The following is a 20,590-nucleotide window of genomic DNA, read 5'->3' on the forward strand; positions in this document are numbered from 1 at the left end:
TTGGACTTAACACAACACAAATTTAACAAATTGAGGTTAAACAAATGTAGTCCAAAGTAAGCACAAAACCCACATTCTTCAATTATGAAAATTTTAAATTTCAACCTCTTTAATCCTTATTCATGTTCAAGAACAACAGATAGAAGTAAGTCATGCTCTGGTGTTAATATTTATCCTGTTTGTATTTCATGTACTGTACTAACTGAATTAAATGCTGAAATGAGGTCACTTGGCAATAATAAGAGTTAGCTGCAGGAGCATAATTAGACCATTTAGCCCATTGAGTCTGTTCTCCCATCAATCATGGCTCACTTTTTACCCTCAACCCCAATCCTACTTTCTCCCTGTAACCCATGACCCCTTTGCTAGCCAAGAACCTATCTATCTCTTAAATACACTCAATGACGTGGCCTCAACAGCAGCAATGAATTCCGTAGACTAGCCATTCCTTAGCTGAAGAAATTCCTTCTCATTTCAGTTCTAAAAGGTTGTACCTTCACTCTGCATTTGATAGAAATGCAGTGGTCAATAGTCTTAACAGTAATAGAAAGTAAATAAAAGGAAAACAATATTTTTTACCCACTTGATGTTTAATAATTCCACCTATATGACGTGGCCTGGAAGCTGTCATATTCATTGCAGAGCTTAAATGCTGCAGTAATGGCATGACTCAGTGTCCCAAAATGTTTTCAGATCCTCCTGTCTTTAGCCATCTCATCTTCTGTGATATAAAAATATGATTTGATCCACGTTTCGGGACATGAAGGGCAACAAATAAGGAGAAATAATTTCCATTGACTATGGAGATTGTAAATTGGAACCAGACTTTTCAAAAATTAAGTTGGGGCATTTTTCTTTTCTAAGGGTGATTGATCCAAGGTTGCTTGCTAATTTTACACTTAAAATGGAAGAATATTTGTGAACCCAAAATATTGAGGGTGTGAGTAATTCCTTAGCAGCCACAATCTCATTGTACAGCAGACTGAACAGGCTTGAGGAGCTAAATAGATTGCTATTGATCCTATTTTCTTAGTTTTGTGGTGATTGTAGAAACTGAAGTAGAACTTCTTGTGTGCAGTTTGTGTCAGGAGGTGGAGAGATAAAGCTGAGGTGCAGTGCCACTGGGTGTGCAATTTTAGCATTAGAAGTTTACTAGAAAAGTTCAGTTCCAAAAATGGGCCTATGAATTTCTGGCAGTAAGATTATGCAGGTATCCGTACAAAGGGTGATGTTCAGATGATTGTTGTAACGGAGCTGGTGGTTTAGGTCTTGTACTTTGGGGGAGCTTTCAGTCTTGTTTGTGCTTTGAGTATCTTTTGAATTTCTGAACACGCATCAGTATGTTCAGAGGAATTGAAGGATGTGATCCCTCATCCTTGGAGAATTTCAGAACTTATTTGTTTCTGTTTTTAAATGTATTAATAAATTAGCATTGAATTCGCAACTCTTGTTTCAGGGAAAAGGTGATATTTATATAAAACTTTTGAACAAAAGTGTGCTCATGATCAAAATGAGAGGAAACATCTGTCTACAGCAACATCTGTTACTGTAGTGTATTTGTTCATTAGAAAAGAAAACATCTTTAAGAATTCATTTTTTCTTTAGTTGAAAGGATACTGTTAAATATTTGTCATTTTTGAGGCTCAAAGATTTTAATATTAGTAAATTGCATAAACTCTACAACAAATATAATAGGAGCAGTAGTAAACCATATAACCCTATGAGCCTGCTGCACCATTCATTAAGCTTGTGACTGTTCCATTTGTTTAGAATTCCACATTTCAGTTTAATCTTTACCCTCGATGCTCCTGCTTAACAAAAACCTGTTCACCTTTGACTTAAAAAATATGCGATGATAATGCCTCCATCACCTTCTGAAAATTCTTCTCATTGCCTGACTGTATTATCCCATATTTTAAGACAGTTTTCCTCTGTTCTGAACTGACCATAATTAGAAACATGCTTTCCACATCCACCTCGTCAAGACCATTCAGAATTTCCAACATTTACGTCAAATCACCTTTCTTTCTTGCTATCAACTGTGACTTCTGACTTTTGCGAGGATGCTTATTAATAGCTCAGTACTAAAAGTTTTTCATGTATCCTCTGCAGGTGACCTCCTGGAGTGCGAATTGATAAATTAGGAACTTTGGGTTATGTATTTTTGAACCTTCGGAAAGACTATCAATAATTCATTTCAGTGTTTTAGTCTAGATCAGAAATAGAAACAATTTTATGTACTCTGCAATTTTAATCTATTGACTGCACATTGAGTTATGCCTCATGGTATCTGTTTTTGTTCAAATCAATATTTAAAAAAAAATTTCCTAGTTCTTATCCTAAAACTATAGCTGCACTGAGAATCTGATTTAAAGAAACTATAAGACTTTGATAAATATGTACTCTGGGATCGGTGGATTTTTGACGTTCAAAAGCCTCTTATGATACAGTATAGTTTATTGTGAAAAACAATAAAATCAATGGTCTTGGAAGGTTAGAAAATGGAAAGTTGCAATTATGGATTTTTTTTTCAGATTGGCATGTAGCTTGGAGTATGTTTGGTAATTGGGGAAGCTTAACTTTTCCAGTGAGCTAATGTATCTTCATTCTTTAATCTGCGTGCCTCTGTTTAAAACGTACAAGTATTTGTGATTCCCTTGAGGGGACTTTACAACTTTCAATTTGTTTTAAACTGGTTCATGAAGATGGGTGACTAGGTGATAAGCTTAAAAATATTAAAACTAGAGGGAATTAGCTCAGTTTGAGCAAACATCCAGATTACAGAGTTGTAATGTCAGTGTTCTCTGGGAGAGATAAATGTGGATATTCTACTTAGCAAAGCCCAGAGGGGGAAATAAGTTATGGTCAATGATAACTCTTCACAAATATTAGTGATTGCAGCACTATTGTTGAACTAGGCAACTTTATCATTAGAGTATACCACCAGTCCTTTCAACAGGTAACTCCAAAACTGTAAAGCTTATTTTTCATCTTTTGTTCTCAATATTTTTGTGAAGTTTCGAGTACCTGAACTTCTACTGTGATATCTCTAAAATTCACTGAAAAAAACACTTGTGCTGTTACAATTTTGAGAAAATGCCTCCCAGTATGCTGCAAAGCTATTCTTTTGATATAGTATGGGCTTATGTGCATGGGTGCTGCAATATGTAGTCTGTTGATTTTTTTAATCCTGAAAGGATGTGCATTATTGCCAAAAATTGTGAAGCACCAATATTTTCAAATTCTGAAAAATATGATACAACTTGACATTTAATTTTTACATGGGTGCTGTGGACAACTTGTGTGCAGTGTGTCCACTGTAATAATAACATAGCTATAGTCAGTATCAAGTGTCTTTCTAATTAATTCTTTATCAAAGAATAAAGTATATGTCATAGTCCTGCAGAATAAAAGCAATTTTTGGTCCAGATTTTAATTCCTTCATTTGATCTCCATTATAAATTGCAAATATAGTTTCTTCACTTAATTAAGCCTGTTAGATGTTGACACATGGTGTAGTCGAAGGTGATGCTGTGTGGAAAGTAAGCAGAATTTTGTCTATTAAGTTTGAGCTTATTAAATTTTGTCACAATGCTTCTTCAAATATCTTTTCCTTTTTGGCTCCACAGGACAGACATGTGATAGCACTTAAGCACTTAGAGTTTGAGAGTTTAAAACACTAACATCAGGTTGCCTCCTGTATAGAATTTGGCACTGTAATCTTAATACAGCAATACTGCTCTGCATGCACATTTTGGCATCCACTAAGATCAGGAAGCATTTCTCATTTTATGAGACAACTTGAGGTAGAAAAATCAATAATGGTTCATAAACTTGGGTAAGTGCAAGAGTTGATCAGTTAAAAAATGATTTCAAAGATTTTTGAATGTGGACCTTTGTGCTGAGTTTCAGTTTATTAATTTAAACCCCCATTGAGAGTATGTATGACAGTTTCTGGTCTGCAGAAAATAATTTTATGGAATTTTTCAGGAAGTTTGTGAAGTTGAGTAATGGTGATCTTTCAAAAGAATGAGAATTTGAAAATGGTCCAGCGGTCATTTTGTTTTAATACTTCCAGCTGATCAATTTAATTCATGTGTGTTATGTGAGCATTGTTGGCAGGCCAGCATATATTGCCAGTTCCTAGTTGCTCTTGAAGGTGATGGTGAGCTGCCTTCTTGAGCTGCAGCTGGTGTGGGTTGATGTATAATGCCATTCAGGAGGGAATTCCAGTATTTTGGTCCCGTGACAGCAAAGGATTGGTAATATATTTCCAAGTCAGGGTGGTGAGTGGTTTGGAAGGGAACTTGCAGGTAGTGGTGTTCCGAGGTCTTGACTGTTCTAGCCTTTTTAGGTGGAAGAGATTGTGTGTTCGGAAGGTGCTGTCGGAGGATCTTTTGGTGAATTTCTGCAGTGTGCCATGTAAATAGTACATGCTGCTTGTACCGAGCATTAGTGTTGGAGGGAGGAATGTTTGTGGATGTACACCAGTCAAGCAGACTGCTTTTTGTCTTGGATGGTGTCAAGCTGCTTGTGTGTTGTTGGAGTTGCACCCATCCAGGCAAGTGGTGGATATTCCATCTCCCTGGTGACTTGTGTCTTGTAGATGATGGACAGGTTCTGGGAGTCAGCAGGTGAGTTACAAGGCACAATATTCCTATTCTGACATGTTAATGTAGCCACTCTGTTTGTGACAAGTCCTGTTGTGACTAAGTTTCTGGTGAATGGTAACCCAAAGATGTTGATAGGGGATTCATGGATGGTAACATCATTGAATGTTAAGGGTGGTGGTTTTATTGGTGATGGTCATGGCCTGGCGTTTATGTGGTGCGAATCTTACTTGCCACTTGTCAGTCCAAGCTTGGATATTGTCCAGATCTTGTTGCATTTGAGCAGGGACTCCTTCAGTATCTTAGGCGTGTCAAATGATGCTGAACACTACCAATGATTGTACAAACATTGTAGTGCTGACCTTATGATGGAGGCAATGTCATTGATGAAGCAGCTGAAGATGGTTGGGCCTAGCACCCTGAGGAACTCCTGCATAAATATCCTGGATATGAAATGATTAACCTTCAGCAACCATGACCGTCTTCCTATGTGCCAATTATGACTCCAACCAGCAGAGAGTTTCCCCCAAAACCTATTGGTTCCAGTTTTCCTAGGACTGTTTGATGTCACGCTCTGTCAAATGTAGCCTTGATGCACAGCAGGGTGGCTCAGTGATTAGCAATGCTGCCTCACAGTGCCAGGGATCCTGGTTAGATTCCACAGTTGGGCTTCTGCTTATGTCGAGTTTGCATGTTCTCACCATGTCTGCATGGGTTTCCTGTGGGTGCCTTGGTTTCCTACCAGAAATGTGCAGATTAGGTGGATTGGCCATTGCTAAGTTGTCCATAGTGTCTAGGAATATGCTGGTTAGGTAGATTAGCCATGGGGAAATGTAGGGTTATGGGATAGGGAAGCGGGTGGGCCTGGATGGGATGCTCTTCAGAAGGTTGATGTGGTCTCAGTGGACTGACTGGCCAGTTTACACACTGTAGGCTAATAAAATCTGAAGCTGGATGAACACAGCAGGCCAAGCAGCATCGCAGGAGATGCTGCTTGGCCTGCTGTGTTCATCCAGCTTCACACTTCTTATTATCTTTTGGATTCTCCAGCATCTGCAGTTCCCATCATCACTCTCACACTGGTAGGGTTTCTGTTTCTGTATCAAGGGTTGCCACTCACACCTCACCTCTGGAATTCAGCATTTTTGTCCATATCCAAACTAAGGCTGTGATGAGGTCAGGAACTGAGTGGCCCTGGTGGAAACCAAACTAGGTGTCACTGAGCAGATGCTGCTTTGTAGCACCATGGATGACATCTTCTGTCACTTTGGTCGAGAGTAAACTGACAAGGTCGTAATTGGTTGCGTTAGATTTGTCCTGCATTTCATATACATGGCATACATGGATAATTTTTACATTGTTGAATAGAAACCATGTTAGAGTGATGTCAGGTGTTATCCATGCTGTTATTGCTCAACAATAACCTGCTCAGTGATGCCTAGTTTGGTTTCTGCCAGGGCCACTCAGCTCCAGACCTCATCACGTCCTTGGTAACTGTAACTGGAAGAGCTTGGCTTGGAGAACAGCAAGTCCTGGAACACAAGTCTGTGTGCAATACTACTGCCAGAATGCATTCAGGGCCCATTGCCTTTGCAATATTCCAGCCACTTTTTTGATATCAAGTGGAGTGAATCAAATTGGCAGGGAATCTGTAATGCTGGAGGCCACTGGAAGAGGCCAAAATGAACCATCCACTCAGCACAACTAACTGAAGATTACTAATTATTTTCAATATTTTTAGTTTAAGCATTCCTTTCATGCCCTTAATTACATGTATGAGAAGGCATGCTCTGCTGTAACTTAGCAGAATAAAAAATTTGGACAGTCTGCTTCAATATATGATTTTATTTGCTAAAATAACTTCAAGGCAACACTGGTGCATGGTGATCCTCAATTCACATAAGTAGATTTTACCTACGATTCTTGACTGTTTAATCTCAGTGTCATTCTGACAAACTGCAGAATAAAGTCTGTGTTAATAATTTGGAGAAATCATAAGGACACCCTGGGTTGTCTCTTGTTACTTGACTATAAGGTCCTTTTTATATTTATGAAACATCAGTTTGTATTATTGATTCTGAGTTAGCTGCAATTTGACATAAATGCTGGACTTTGTTCTGGCAGATTTACAAATTGTGGCTTGAATTTTGTGATGTAGGGGTTGGATTCCAGTGGGAATGTCAGATGTCACTTTGGAGTCCTGAGCTCTGAGGCAGCAGAGGCTGCCATGGATCTCGTAAGTTAACACAGCCTTATCCATCCCCTCCTCTCCCTGTCCCTTTTCCCAGGACCACCCGTCATTCCTGGACCTTCTACCCCTGGAATCTTCCCCCTCTTCTGCCTGATATTGCCCCCACCCCAATCATCTTCATCCAGGTACTCTTCTCCCCCCCCCCGCCCCCCCCCCCCCCCCCCCCGACCCCCTGTCTTGCCCCTGGAATTCCCAGGATCACACCCACCCGCACTTTGTCTTTGGAATTTGATAGGTAGTGGTGTTCCACAACAGGTGGTGCCAAGATCACTTCTGTTTTTGATAGAAATATAAATGACTTGGATATAGGATGCAAAGTAAAATTTCAAAATTTGCTTCCATATCAAACTTTGACGTGTGGCAAACAGTGAGGATCATTCTAATGCACTGAAACGTAACACTAGCTCATAGCTTTGAAAACAAATGGTGGAGAAACTTTGCAGGTCTTGATAGCATTTGTTGAGAACAGTTAACAGACCCTTTTTCAGAACTCCAGACTTGTAGGGTGGACAGACAGGTTGTAGATGGAATTTCATAAAGGCAAGTTTGATGTGAAGCATTTTAGCAGAAGTTATAGTGAAGCAATATAGTCATAATGGCAAGAGTACAAGAGCAGGAGGGCCCTGTAGATCATCTGCACAGACCTTTTAAAGATAGAATATATTGGGAAATTCATTAGAGAAACACAGACTTTGACCTTCATGACTACAGCTATTGAGTACAAATTTTGGTTAGGCCACAGCTGAATTATTACCTCTTGTTCTGGTCACCACATCTTAGGAATGTGAAGGTAGTTTAGAAATGCAGGGAAGATTTTATTAGAACATGAAGGATTTGGGCATGTTCTCCTTGGAGCAAAGGAGACAGAGGTTAGATTCGAGAGATGATATAAAAGAACATGACAACTTGGATAAGGTGAACAAAGAGGAGTTATTCCTGTTATCTAACTGTTCAGGGTTGGGGACACTGATTATATGGTTTCAAACGAGCAGCACTGGTAGGAGGTAAAGAACTTAGTTTTATGTAGTGAATAGTAATAACCTGGAACTTGCTGCTTGTGAGCAAGTTGGTGGAAGTGGAAAATATTGAGGAATTTCAAAATCAAAACTTGGACAAATAAAGGAATTAAACTTTCAGACCATGATGGGTTGACTACATTGCTGTATAGAAAGCAAAGTCTTGATGGGTCAAATGACTGTCCACTTTTTTGTTTCTAGGACTGGTTTGGTCTCAGATTTGTCATTAAAATTCCGTTCAGACTCCCTTTGCTTCAGCTTTGTGGGCTTATTGCATTAATTTGTTTAACCCTGGATCTGCTTGTTGAGCCTCAGTTAAGGAAGACTGACTAAAAACTTCATTTTGGATTTTCTCTATCTTTAAAGAAAATTTGACTACCCTAATATCTTGTTCTCTTTTTGATCCTGGTGATGGACTTAACCATTGCTCTGCTCACCAGGAGAAATACCTAGAACATAGTGTTTAATAAATATATATTTGTATTCACAACACTAGCTTCCTGTTAAGCACATCTGTGCTGTTCACCTCAGCTACACCATTTGGCCATTTTTATTCATTCATGGCTTGTGGGTGTATTTGGCTAGACCAGTGCTTATTGCCCATCTTTAATCAACCAGAGATTGCTCGAGTCAAATGCATTGCTGTGAGCCTGCCGGACCAGGTAAGAATGGCAGATTTCCTTCCCTAAGTACTTTTTCTGACATTTTGTTACACACTTAGAGGCTTTTTAAAGGAAGTCAAATTCCACTGTCTGGCATGGTGGCATTTGAACCTGGGTCCCCAAAATATTACCGGAGTCTCAGATTAATAGGCTAGCTATAATACCAATAAGCTGTGATCTCCCCATAATGTACATCCCCATTGTATGTTCTAGTCACTGTGTAAAGAAGTGTCTCTTGAATTCCTTATTGGATTTATAAGTTCTTTAACTTTAATAGATTAGATGCAGTTCTGTGGGCAGTTGAATTACTTCATTATCTAGTCTTGCTACTGGTGCCTGGCAAATTTCTAACAAGATGTAGGTGCATACTCCATGTTTATTACTGGCATGGACCTTGCAGGACAAAGTGAAATTTTAAATGTTAACACTTACTCATGCTCTTGAAGTTTCAAACATCCATCTGCAGGACAAGGCTGTACAAGGAAGTGGGACACAGGATTGCCTTACACTTCTGGCCTTTAAGTCTGCAGTGAGTAAACTCTGCCCACAGCAGGTGAAGAAAACTGGAAAAGTCTCACCCACTGACTCAAGAAATATAAAAGCAAGGCTTGCATTTACAGCATCTTTCATGACCTAAGGACATTGTAAAAGCATTAAGATTTAGTATCTTCTTTTGATGTTAAGTTTAGTATGGAATAACTGATGTTTTATGATTCTTTATGTACAAAAGAGTCCCACAAACTGTAATTAGGGAAATGACTGGCAAATCTGTTGAGTAATGCTGATTAAAGAATGAATATTCACCATAGCAACATAGAAAACTGCTGTGCTCCTTTGTTTAAAATCTAGTTGAACTTTCTAAACATGTCAAGGTTTCTATAATTGAGAAGATGTGTAACAGGATTGTGTTTTGAATATCTAGTTTGTTCATTTACTTTTGAATATGACTTTTAGTTTGGAGTTTAAAAAACTTCAGAAGATAAATGGAAAATCCAGTTTGTGAAACTGCTCACAAACTCTGAAGAGAAAACAATTCAAGCGAGCTTGGAGTTTGTTAAACTTGAAATGTTGGGACCCTGTTGACTTTTAAAAATTTTGCTTGTGGAATGTGGATGTGGCTTTCTGACCATTCATTTCCCGTTTCAGTTTCAGAAGGTGGTGTGATGAGCTTTATTAATGAACTGCAACGATCCACATATTGTAGGTTGACTCCGACTACTCCATGTCCTGAGTAAGTGTGTTCCAGGCTTTTGACTTGGCTACAATGGCGGAACAGCAATGTGTTTCCAAGTCAGAAAAGTGAGTGGCTTGGAGGGTTACTGGTAGGTGGTGGTGTTCCTCTGTAGCTATCCTTGTCTTTCTAGATGGTAGTGGTGATGGGTTTGGAAGGTGCTATCTGAAGAGAATTAATGAATTTCTGCATCTGGTAGAATATACATGCTGCTGTTACTGTTTGTGGTTGACTGAGTGAATGACACTACTTTCACAAGCAGTCAAGTGGCCTGCTTTGTTCTGGATGGTGTCAAGCTTCTTGTGGTGGTGGAGCTGCACCCATCCAGGTAAGGGGGAGAATTCTGTCACCCTCTTGACTTGTGTTGTGTACGGTGGACAGGTTTTGTGGAGTCTGGTGGTGAGTTACAGCTGCATTGTTCCTAAGCTCTAAACTGCTGTTGTACCCCCTGTATTTAAATGACAAGAGCAGTTGTGCTTCTGGTCAATGTTAATTCTCAGTTTGTTAGTGGGATATTCAGTGATAGTATCAGCAATACATGTCAAGGGACATTCTCTTATTGGAGATGGTCATTGCCTGGCTTTGGGGGATGATTGTGACTTGAGATGCTAACAGGTAGAAAGACAAGATTGTAATTTGCAGGTCAGTTTACTTAGCTAAAGCACTGGAGATATGACATTTGCATTTATTCCAGTAATAGTTAGGTGGATTTTCAGAATTAAAGTTTTTTGGAATTAAATTACAGATTATTATATCATCTTACCCTAAAGAGATGGGTGGAGTTGAGCGAGAGTTCTTTGTTTTGAGTTTCTGTGTTCAGACGGCCTATTTAGCAGGCAAGGCTTACTGACGTTGAAATCAACCAGGACACTCAGCTTTGTATCTTGTAGGTTGTAGCTCCTTGGAAGTCGAGACATTAAGTCAGACTTAAACCTGAAGTAGAGTAAATTCTAGATTTTTGATTGTAGCCTGAGAAGGAAGCACAGTTAAAAGTAGAGTTTTGATGCTTTTCCCCGGTGAAGTATGAATACTCAAATCTGTTGTGACAATCTTGCTAGATGCAACATCTTGGAAGAGAATCTTTCAAATAATTTTAATTTCTAGTCCTGGTTCATGTGTTCCATTGTGGTATGTGAATGATTCTCGCTTCAATATGGAGGTGCGATTTGTGGACAAGACCAAAATTAGCTGGGCAGTTAAGTGGATGAACTATGACTACGTATCAGTGGTTTGGTTAAGTAGGTGGTAAAGTGGCAAATAGAATCAATCTGGAGAAGTGCATGGTTGTACATGCAGGGAGTTTAAACAATACAAGGAAATGTGCAATAAGTAGGAGTGTAGTAAGAGTGGATGAAGTGTATGTCTTGGATTCCTGAAGGTGGTTGGACAGGTAGATAGTAATGAAAGCCTGCCATCTGTGTTTTTAAATTGGGCAAGGTATTAAATGCAAAAGCAGGCTATTAAACTATTAATTCCGGTCACCATACTGCAGGAAAGTCCTTGCTCTAGGGAGAGAGCACGAGTAACTTTCAAGAGTGTTGAGAACGCAACAATTACAGCTGTGAAGAAAGCTTGGACAGGTGAGGTTCCTTTTCCTTAGAACAAAGGAAGCTGATGACTTGTTTACAACGTAAACAATAATGAGCACCTCGAATCAAGTCGACAGAAGACCTTTTGACTCCTAGCAGAGCGTTCAATTACCAGGGAGCGCAGATATAAGTGATTAGTTGAAGGATTATGAAAGAAATGAAGGAAAGCATGTTTACTCAGCATGTATTGGATGTCTGTAGTTTGCTGCCCAATTTGGTTAAGGTGGATACCCTCAGCTCATTTAAAAGGAACCTGGATTTGTACCTGAAGTACAATGGGCTGCAAGGCAGTGGCCAGATTCTGAAGGTTGGATTAGAACAGACAGCTAGTTTATTCAGCTGGATAGCCTCTTTCCATGGTGTAACACTTCTGTAGTTCTAAAAACATAGGAGTTTGAGTATATATCCTCTAAAAACTGTAGTTATATACCTAGCCAGTTACTACTTATAGATGGAGGCAGGTCTTGCTGTGAAATTGTTGAACTCCATATTGAGTCCCAAAGTCTGTAAAGTGCCTCCAGCTTGTCTTGAGCCTTTTTTTGAATACTAGCAAGCTGAAGATGGAAATGTTAGCAGCGGAGCAAAGTGGTAAGCAACTGGAAGGTTGGTGTCATACTTAGAAACAGAGCAGAGGTGTTCGCAAAGCTGTCACCAGTTGACGATTTGACTCATTAATGTAAAAGAAACTGCATTGAGAACAGCAAATATTGTAGTCGAGATTGAAAGTAGTACAAATAAAATGCCGCTGCACCTGGAAGCTATGTGAGGAGTTCCAAGTAGAGTAGTTGTTTTGGGAGCCTGTTGTAAGGCAAATGAACAATACCTCTTGCCCCATGGAGCTGGTTTTGACTGATCAGAGCCTTTTTGGGATGTTGGTTTTGGAGAAAATGCTGCTGTTGGACAACCTTTGTGAATTTCAAGGAAGGGATTGCTGATGGCCCTCCCGTAGTGCTTTGGGATACTGGACTGGCTTGCTGTTGGATTGTTGAAGCCTGGGAAGCATGCAAGTGCATAGCCTGTGCTGTTGAGTAAGCCATGACACTAACAATGAGTTCTTTATTCCTGGTCCTCAAATTCTTTTCCTCAGTCTGCTGAAAGCTGTGCTGGCACGTTAGAGGTAGTGATGAATTTCATTATCTGTGTCTGCCTTTGTTGAGAGCAACTCTCAGGATTTAGAAAATGTTGACGTTGACCTGAATTGTTTAGTGCAGGTATACTGCTATAAAACTGACAGGAGATACTATTTTTCCAGGTGTTTGTGAAATCCCCATTTTCTCAGAGCTGCTATTCACTGCTTCTCCATTTCTGCATGAGGGTGCGGAGATGTCATCTGTACATCAAGCTTCAATGAATTTGGAGTCCTTTTTTGGTTTTGGTTTGAAAATGATGTCAGTTGAACAGTTTCTCGTCTTGTATAATTATCTCCACACCTGTAGGAACTTTAGAGTTGAGGTGCAGTACTGCAGTTAGGAAAATGGAGAACGTGGTTCGTGCACTGACTCACATTTTGACTCCAGTCTGTCAATGCTAAAGGGCCTGGTGATTCTAGTGGTCACAGTCATAGGCTCCATGGAAAATAGTGACAAGTTGAAACATTACCTCTTTTTCTGTCTCCACAGATGTTGCCAGATCTGCGTTTCTTGGGCATTTCATGTTTTGAGTTCAGCTCTCTGGCATCCTCGGTATTTTACTTTAAATATTTATGGCAATATTTGATCTATTTGCTCAGTTACTTTGGACAAACACCTGTTGTGATTAAACTGGAACTTGTATGCATAAGTTCTTAGGTCATGACTATCCATTTAAAAAATGCCATTAGTTATATAATGCCATAAGGCCTTGTATCCAGGGAGTGGAATCAGAGGGAGGAGTATCAGAGGCAACAAACCAAACTGAAAAAAGTGACATCATGGGAGATCTGTTTGTCTGATTTGGCTGGTAGGAAATCTATCTTGAGATTTGAAAAAAAATGCTCCAACTAATAAATTAACTAACCAGGGATTGACTAATAAACTATCTAAGTAGAGATGGCTGGGCAGGTGATGTGCTGTAGCTGTATGATGTGGGAGCTGGCTGATCCCATTGCAAGCTTCAGTGACCACATCTAAAGCAAGTGGTTGATAACTGGAGTCCAAGCTTTAGATGCTGCAACATACCCGGGAGGGGGAGAAGTACCTGGATGCTCTTTCAGGAGGAGACATTCACACCTGTAGATTAAATGCCACAAATTTGGTCAGTGTCCACATTAGGTTCATTTTTCAGAGACCCTCGTGGACTTGATACAAGAGCAAGATACTGACCTTGTTACAAAAACTGAATCCTATATTATTAAGCAAGTACAAGTTGCGGAGGATCGCTGTATGCAACCCAGTACAGTGCTGAGTATCGTGAGCGATTCTCTCTGAACAGGGGACAGCCCTCCCTCGCTTTTATACTATTGGAATTGGTGGATACATAAAACAATTAGTACATCTTAACATCACTAGTATGTGGTCACGTCGCTATAATGAGAACAGGATACAGCTTCGATCGTCATGAAGTGTATGAAAACGACAGGATGCAATTTCAAGTGGTGACAACTGCCTGGCTTGATCTAAAGTCACTGACCTGGCCATTTCAGCAGAAACAGGGGTAGACAGCAGTGTGGGTCGAGCCATAAAGATTACAGAGCTTAATGCTTTTGTGTTTACAGATGTTTCATACCCCTACATATGTTTCACACCCAATCCTATTCAGGCAGGAAGTTGAGACAGTGTTCGCATACCCCTGTATGAGGAGATAAGGAGCATAAGAATTCATGGGATGTTAACGCATTAACACCTCAGCCAGCAACAGCAGGGTGTGACTGAAAGTGAGTCAGGAAAAGAGAGCCTCTGCTCTTGACCTCGTTCAGCAGGTACTTCCTCCCTGTGAGGATGAGGGACAAGCCTGTAGGGAGGATCAGTCAGCTGACCATGGCACAGTGGCATGGGAGGCCAGCCAAGGGGAGGTGGGAGCAAAAAACAAATTGTAGGGAATTTTATAGTTGGGGGAATAGATACTCCTGCATGGTATGCTACCTTCCAGGTGCCCAGGGTGCAGGACATCCCTGACTGGCTTGAAAGGATATTGGAGAGGGAACGGGAGGATCCAGTTGTTGTGGTTCATATTGGGACAGACAGCATAGACAAGACTAGGAATGAGTACCCGTTTAGGGATTATCAGTAGCTAGGAACTAAATTGAAGGACAGGCCCTCAAAGGTTATAATTTCATGCCCATTGAGAAACACAGCAGCAGGTTAATGTCGTCTGTGGGGATTCAACTACATGAAAAATATAAAAACTGTGGAAAGAAAGGAGAAGTCGGGTGATTTAAAGTTTCAAGCATTCACAATAGGGCAGCGTATGGAAGGGGTTTGGAATCAAACTTCAAGCACTGGATAAACAAATGGCAATGCGACGAAGGATGGTCAATACAGGACTGAAAGTGTTATATCTGAATGCACACAGTATATGAAATAAGGCAAATGAGCTTGTGGTGCCGTTTGAAATTGTCAGGTGTGATGTGGGTATCATGAAGACGTGGCTGCAGGGGGACCAGGAGTGGGAGCTAAAGACCCAAGGCTATACATCCTATCAAAGGCAGCTGGGTAGAGAGGGTGGGGTTGCCTTATTAGTAAGAAATGAAATTAAATCGATAGCAAGAAACAAAGTAGTATTAGATCTAGAATCTGTGTGGGTAGAGTTGAGGAAACACAAAGGTTAAAAAAGAACCATAATAGGAGTTATGTACAGGCCTCCAAATAGTAGTCAGGATTTGGGGTGCAAGATAATCCAGGAGATGAAAAAGGTGTGTAAGAAGAGCAAGGTTACAGTGATCTGGGGGGATTTCAATATGCTGGTGGACTGGGAAAATCATAATGGTGGACTGCAAGAAAAGAGATTCGTGGAATGTCTCAGATGAATCTGATGACTTTTTGGAACAGCTTGTGATGGAATCCACTCGGGAACAGGCAATTCTGGATTTAGTGTTGTGCGATGAGGCAGACTTGATGAGGGAGCTTAAGGTGAAGGAACTGTTTGGAGGCAGTGACCATAATACGATAAAATTTACTTTGCAATTTGAGAGGAGAAGGTGGAGTCAGGTATATTGGTATTTTATTTGAATAAATGGAACCACAGAGACATGAGGGAGGAGCTGACCAGAACTGACTGGGAGAGGAGCCGAGCAGGAAAGACCCTGCAACAGCTCGGGGGCGGCACAGTGGCTCAGTGGTTAGCACTGCAGTCTCACAGCGCCAGGGAACCAGGTTCGGTTCCAACCTCGGGCGACTGTCTGTGTGGAGTTTGCACATTCTCCCCGTGTCTGCGTGGGTTTCCTCGGAGTGCTCCGGTTTCCTCCCACAATCCAAAGATGTGCAGGCTAGGTGGATTGACCATGCTAAGTTGCCCGTAGTGTTCAGGGGCGTGTGGGTTATAGGGGGATGGTTCTGGGTGGGATGCTCCAAGGGTTGGTGTGGACTTGTTGGGCTGAAGAGCCTGTTTCCACACTGTAGGGAATCTAATCTAATCAATGGCAGGAGTTTTTGGGAGTAATTCAGGAGACAGGAAAAATTCATCCCTGGGGGAAAAAGCAAACTGAAGGGAGGATGAAGCAACTATTACTAACTAGGGAAGTCAGATAACAAAAGAGAAAGCATGTGATGTGGTGAAGGGCAGGGGGGAGCCTGAGGATTTATAAATCTACAAAGCTGAAAAGAGGACAATGGAAAAAAGAAATAAAGAGGGAGAAGATTAAATAGGTTAAGCTAGCCGGTAATAAGACAAATTTCAAGTTTCTGTAGATATAAAGGACGAAAGAGTTAAAAGTGGAGATTGGGCTGCTGGAAAATTTTAGATTGGAGAAGTAGTAACGAACAAAGAAATGGCTGAAGAACAGAATAAGTACTTAATACCCCAAAAATTCACAAGAGTTGGGGGACAGGTGAGTATAGTGGCCATTACCCAGGAGAAGGTGCTAGGAAAAACTGAAAAGTCGATAAACTACCAGGACCAGACGAACTACACCACAGAATGGAGTCTTGACAGGTAGTAGGGTGTGGAGATGTATAGTCCAGGTCGCTGTGGGGGTTGGTGGGTTTGTAGTAGATATTAGCGGCCAGTCTATCCCCAGAAATGGAAACAGATGTTGAAGAAGGGAAGATTCTGAGCAAGACCAGGTGAAAGTGAGAGTGCAGTGGAAATTTGGAAGTGAAATTGATGAAAAACAGTGCAGAATTTGTGTATTTGCTTTTATGTCAGGTTTAAGGAAATTAGCATTGATAAAGCCACCAAAATGTTAGAATTAGAATGGTTATTGCAATGACATTAAACAATTAAAGTCAGTGCTTGAAAGACAACCATGTGTTAAAATTCAACACAAGTGGTCAAAGTTCTATCCTTTACTTGTCCTTTTTCTACCTTAGTTCCAAGGCAATTGTGGCTATGATTGAAACAATTTCATGGGTTAAAACTTAATCATTACAGATTTAGAATTGAGCAAGTCCTTATTTAAAATAGCTTGCATTCCTCAAAATGGTATAACTTGAAGAAAATTAGTTTCCCATTAAAACCAATATTAAAACTGTGTTTAGGTAATATGGTGCCTTGATAGAGGAATAAAATTAGGGGAAATTCAGATTGATGAATTTAAAGTAAGGATGTACAATAAGATTCTGATTTCCAAACCTGCAGTGCCACATTCCCATACTCCCATAGTTATGGATGTTACATTCTCACCCTCTCTCTAACCCTTGATTTATGGCTTTCTTGGTCCCGATTGACCCTCTTGCTGCTAACTCTCCAACATGTGACCTCTCCTTCATAATGTATCGTGTTACTGCTGATTCTCTAATCTGTAGTCTCTCCCAATCTCTCTCTTACCTTTTTTGCCCACTGTCCAAGTTGTGGTTGCTGCCACTTCCAGACTCCCCTTATTGTCAAATCTCTCAACCCCCGACTCTGCTGTTCCCTGTTGCCCTCGTCTGACTCCTAGGAGTGAGTTAGAATGCGATAGTGGCACTATACCATGGTGATGAGATTGCTGCAAGGACATTGACTATAACAGACTCAACCCAGCACTTGTGTATTGTCAGAACCTGCAATTTCAGCCAGTGGCTCTGGCTTCTGATCTGGTCTGGACTTAGGAGCTTCCTTGCATGAGAATGTAGGTTCTGAAGACAAGGAACACCGAAGCTGCCATGTGAATTTTTTTTCACATGAGCAACTGAGAAACTTTTGGGGAAGGCAGAAGCATCATATAATTGACTCCTCTGACTGAGGCCAGTTTTAAAATAACAAACTTGTATCAGGTTTTGTGAGCTTAGCATAGATTTAAATAATCCTTCATAGCCATCATAGTCTGTGATTTTCAGTTTGAATAGTCATTATAGTCTTGCCACATTTGGCACTTAATCATGAGTGGTCATTTTGGGTCTTGCAGTGCCACTTTGCTGCAGGCTTCATTGCAACCTTGACCCAAATGAGGAAGAGTTGAATTTTAAGGATGGGGAGAGAGAGAGTAACTGTTCTTATAACCAAAGTAGCATCGACAGAATGGCGTCAAGGTGTCATAATAAAATTTGAAGTCAGTGGGAATCTGGGAAAACTCCACCAATTAGTCATACTGAGTACAAGGAAGATTATTGTGGCTTTATGATCAGTTCAGAAGTTCGCATGTTTGCTCATAGTTGTGTGGTGTTCGCATCCACTTGTAATTACTCAGGTAATGAAGCAGCTTATCTGCAAAATGCAAGACCTGATGATCAACATTTGAGCTTGGTTTGTAAATGATGGACAATGTTCATGCTGCAAGTGCAACTGCCATTTTCAAGAAATTTCATCACCTCCCAGGACCCACAACTTCTGTCACCCATAGGAAAAAGTAGCAAATACATGGAAACAGGATTGCCAACAAATTCCCCTTGAAGCTCCACGCTATCCTGTGTTACAACTGCATCTCTGCCTTCACTGCTGCCTCAAAATTCTGAAACTCCCCTCCAGACAATACTGTGGGCGTACCTAACATGATGTGCAATCATTCAACAAAATGACTTCTCACCACCTTTTGAGAGCAATTAGCAATAGTTGACAAATTCTGTACTTCTCAGGTGAGAGCCCTATCTTTTTCTCGCAGAAAAAGAAATATCTTGTTTGTTGTTCCTGTGATTATTGAGCTACGTGATATGCGTTAGAATTCTAAACAGCATTTAGTATTTCAAACTGGTTTAGATATTTTGTCTCATCTGTGTGAAATTTAAATGCACCAGCAAATTGTACAATGGCTTTGTATTTTATTGGCTTTCCCTGCTAATGACTGAGTGATGAATCATAATTGATCATATCAAGGTGACCTGTTCCCGTGTCTTGGGCTGATGCTACTTGCAACATGTCTGAAAAAGCTAATTGAAACATTACTTCAAAATTACAGGAAACTGATTTCAGTTGAAGATTTTGGTAAAGGAGACAGCAAATACATGCAAAAATGGTGCTGATCCTGAGGAATTGATTGTCACTTTCCAGCTTTGAAATTAGCAAGTCATCATTTTGCATGATTCACTTGTCGGTCAAGCTCTTACAAACCATTGTTTCTTTGCATTTTCATTACATTTACATTTTTATAGCCTGTTTATAGATATTGCTACCTTATTGGCATTCTTTGTCTGAACTGTAATTTGTTGTAGGACAATTAATTTCCTCTAAATTTCTTGCAAATTTTCAATAAGTCAAAGACTGAGTTTTGCTCCATACTTCCCATCTGCATACAAATCAGAAACACTACCAGAACACTCAAAGCAAAATAAACTAATACCAAAATGAGAAGCCATCATTTGTTCACCAAACTTTATCTGTTACCAGATTGTGAAAGCCCTATCTTAATGTGGATGCCACGCCAGGAGGATGAAGGAAGAAATTGGTTGGGAACATTTGCAGGTAATGTCTCCAAACAAAATTGAACTTGTCCTCTTTATGTCACTTTCTTTAATAGTGATATTTCACGGCTGCCTTGGCCAAGTTTCTAACTGATTCCCAAGTGCCAAACTGATTATGTTCATGAGCGCATCTCCCATCTCATTATTCCCTCAAATGTTGTTCGAAGTACGTCCATTCTTAGTTTTGAGTTCGGCTAAACTCTCCATAAAGTACTTTTCCTCATTTCATAATCCTTCTGTCATCTTATCATAGAATCCTTACAATGTGAAAGCTGGCCATTCAGCCCATCAAGTCCACACTGACCCTCCGAAAGCATTCCACCCAGACCTATCCCTGTAATCTTGCATCTCCCTTGGCTAGTCCACCTAGTCTGCACATCCCTGGAGTCCCCTGGACAAGTTAACAGGGCCAAACCGTCTAACCTGCATATTGGGAGTAAACCGGGGTGCCTGGATGAAACCCGTGCAGATGCAGGGAGAATGTCTGAAGGTTGCACAATCACTTGAGTGGAATCAGACCAGGACCCTGGTGTTGAGGCAGCAGTGTTAACCACTGATCCACCACACCACCGCTAATATCGCACTTTGTGAATATTCTCAGCATTTTTAATTAACGTTCCAAACTTTGCCATCTATCCTGATGGTCATTGAGCTAGTCTTTGTTATTTTCAAATAAAAATAATACCACTTGGTGACTGACTGGCCAGTTGCATTTACATTCATTTCTCTAATGGTTGCATCTCTCCTTTTAACCATTGTCTCAAGTTGAATTAGATTATCTGTCATCATGCTGACTGCTCATTGTCAGTGAATTCAGTTTCTAGGTTGGTTGATTGCCCCTTCCCTTGGCATCATTCCCTCTTCTAAACTTCCCTTAATATTTGTGACTCAGTGATAAGAGGTCTAGTTAAAATTACCAATCAGGGTAAGGTGAGAAAGGTTCAGAGAAATGTCTTGTTGTTAAAAATGAGATGGTTTTTCCACAAGTTATGCTTAAAACAGATGGTCGTGCCTTTTAAAGAGAAATTTGGGGGAAAAAAATTGAGACAGAAGAACATGCATATCTTTGGAGGGATGGTGAGACTAATCTGCATTGCTGCAACAAATTGTGGTAAATGAATTTTCTGCAATTTGTAAATTTGTGATCTGATTGAAGTATTTACAGCTCAGAAATTATTCTAATGCTTATGATCTAGTTGAACCTCCATCAATTCTTACTGTATTACCATATCTGTCAATTTACTTACCCTCATGTACTTTTACAGGTTTTATTCAGATGCAT

At 40.3% G+C, this 20,590-nt stretch overlaps 1 protein-coding gene across 14 annotated transcripts in view; it reads left to right on the top strand.

Annotated features, from left to right (window-relative positions):
• The window catches only part of tanc2a (tetratricopeptide repeat, ankyrin repeat and coiled-coil containing 2a), a 778,741-nt gene that overhangs the window by 49,766 nt on the left and 708,385 nt on the right, over nt 1-20,590 (top strand). For 6 of the 14 annotated variants that reach the window (XM_059638827.1, XM_059638830.1, XM_059638828.1 and 3 more), the window contains exon 2: nt 19,235-19,309. The exons of the other annotated variants lie outside the window; for them this stretch is intronic. In XM_059638827.1, the coding sequence (XP_059494810.1) occupies nt 19,277-19,309 (33 nt within the window). In that variant the 5' untranslated portion in view covers nt 19,235-19,276. The remainder of the gene's footprint in view (nt 1-19,234; nt 19,310-20,590) is intronic. 14 annotated transcript variants of the gene reach the window in all.

The sequence above is a fragment of the Stegostoma tigrinum genome, chromosome 31, assembly GCF_030684315.1.
Source record: "Stegostoma tigrinum isolate sSteTig4 chromosome 31, sSteTig4.hap1, whole genome shotgun sequence".
Taxonomy (NCBI): domain Eukaryota; kingdom Metazoa; phylum Chordata; class Chondrichthyes; order Orectolobiformes; family Stegostomatidae; genus Stegostoma; species Stegostoma tigrinum.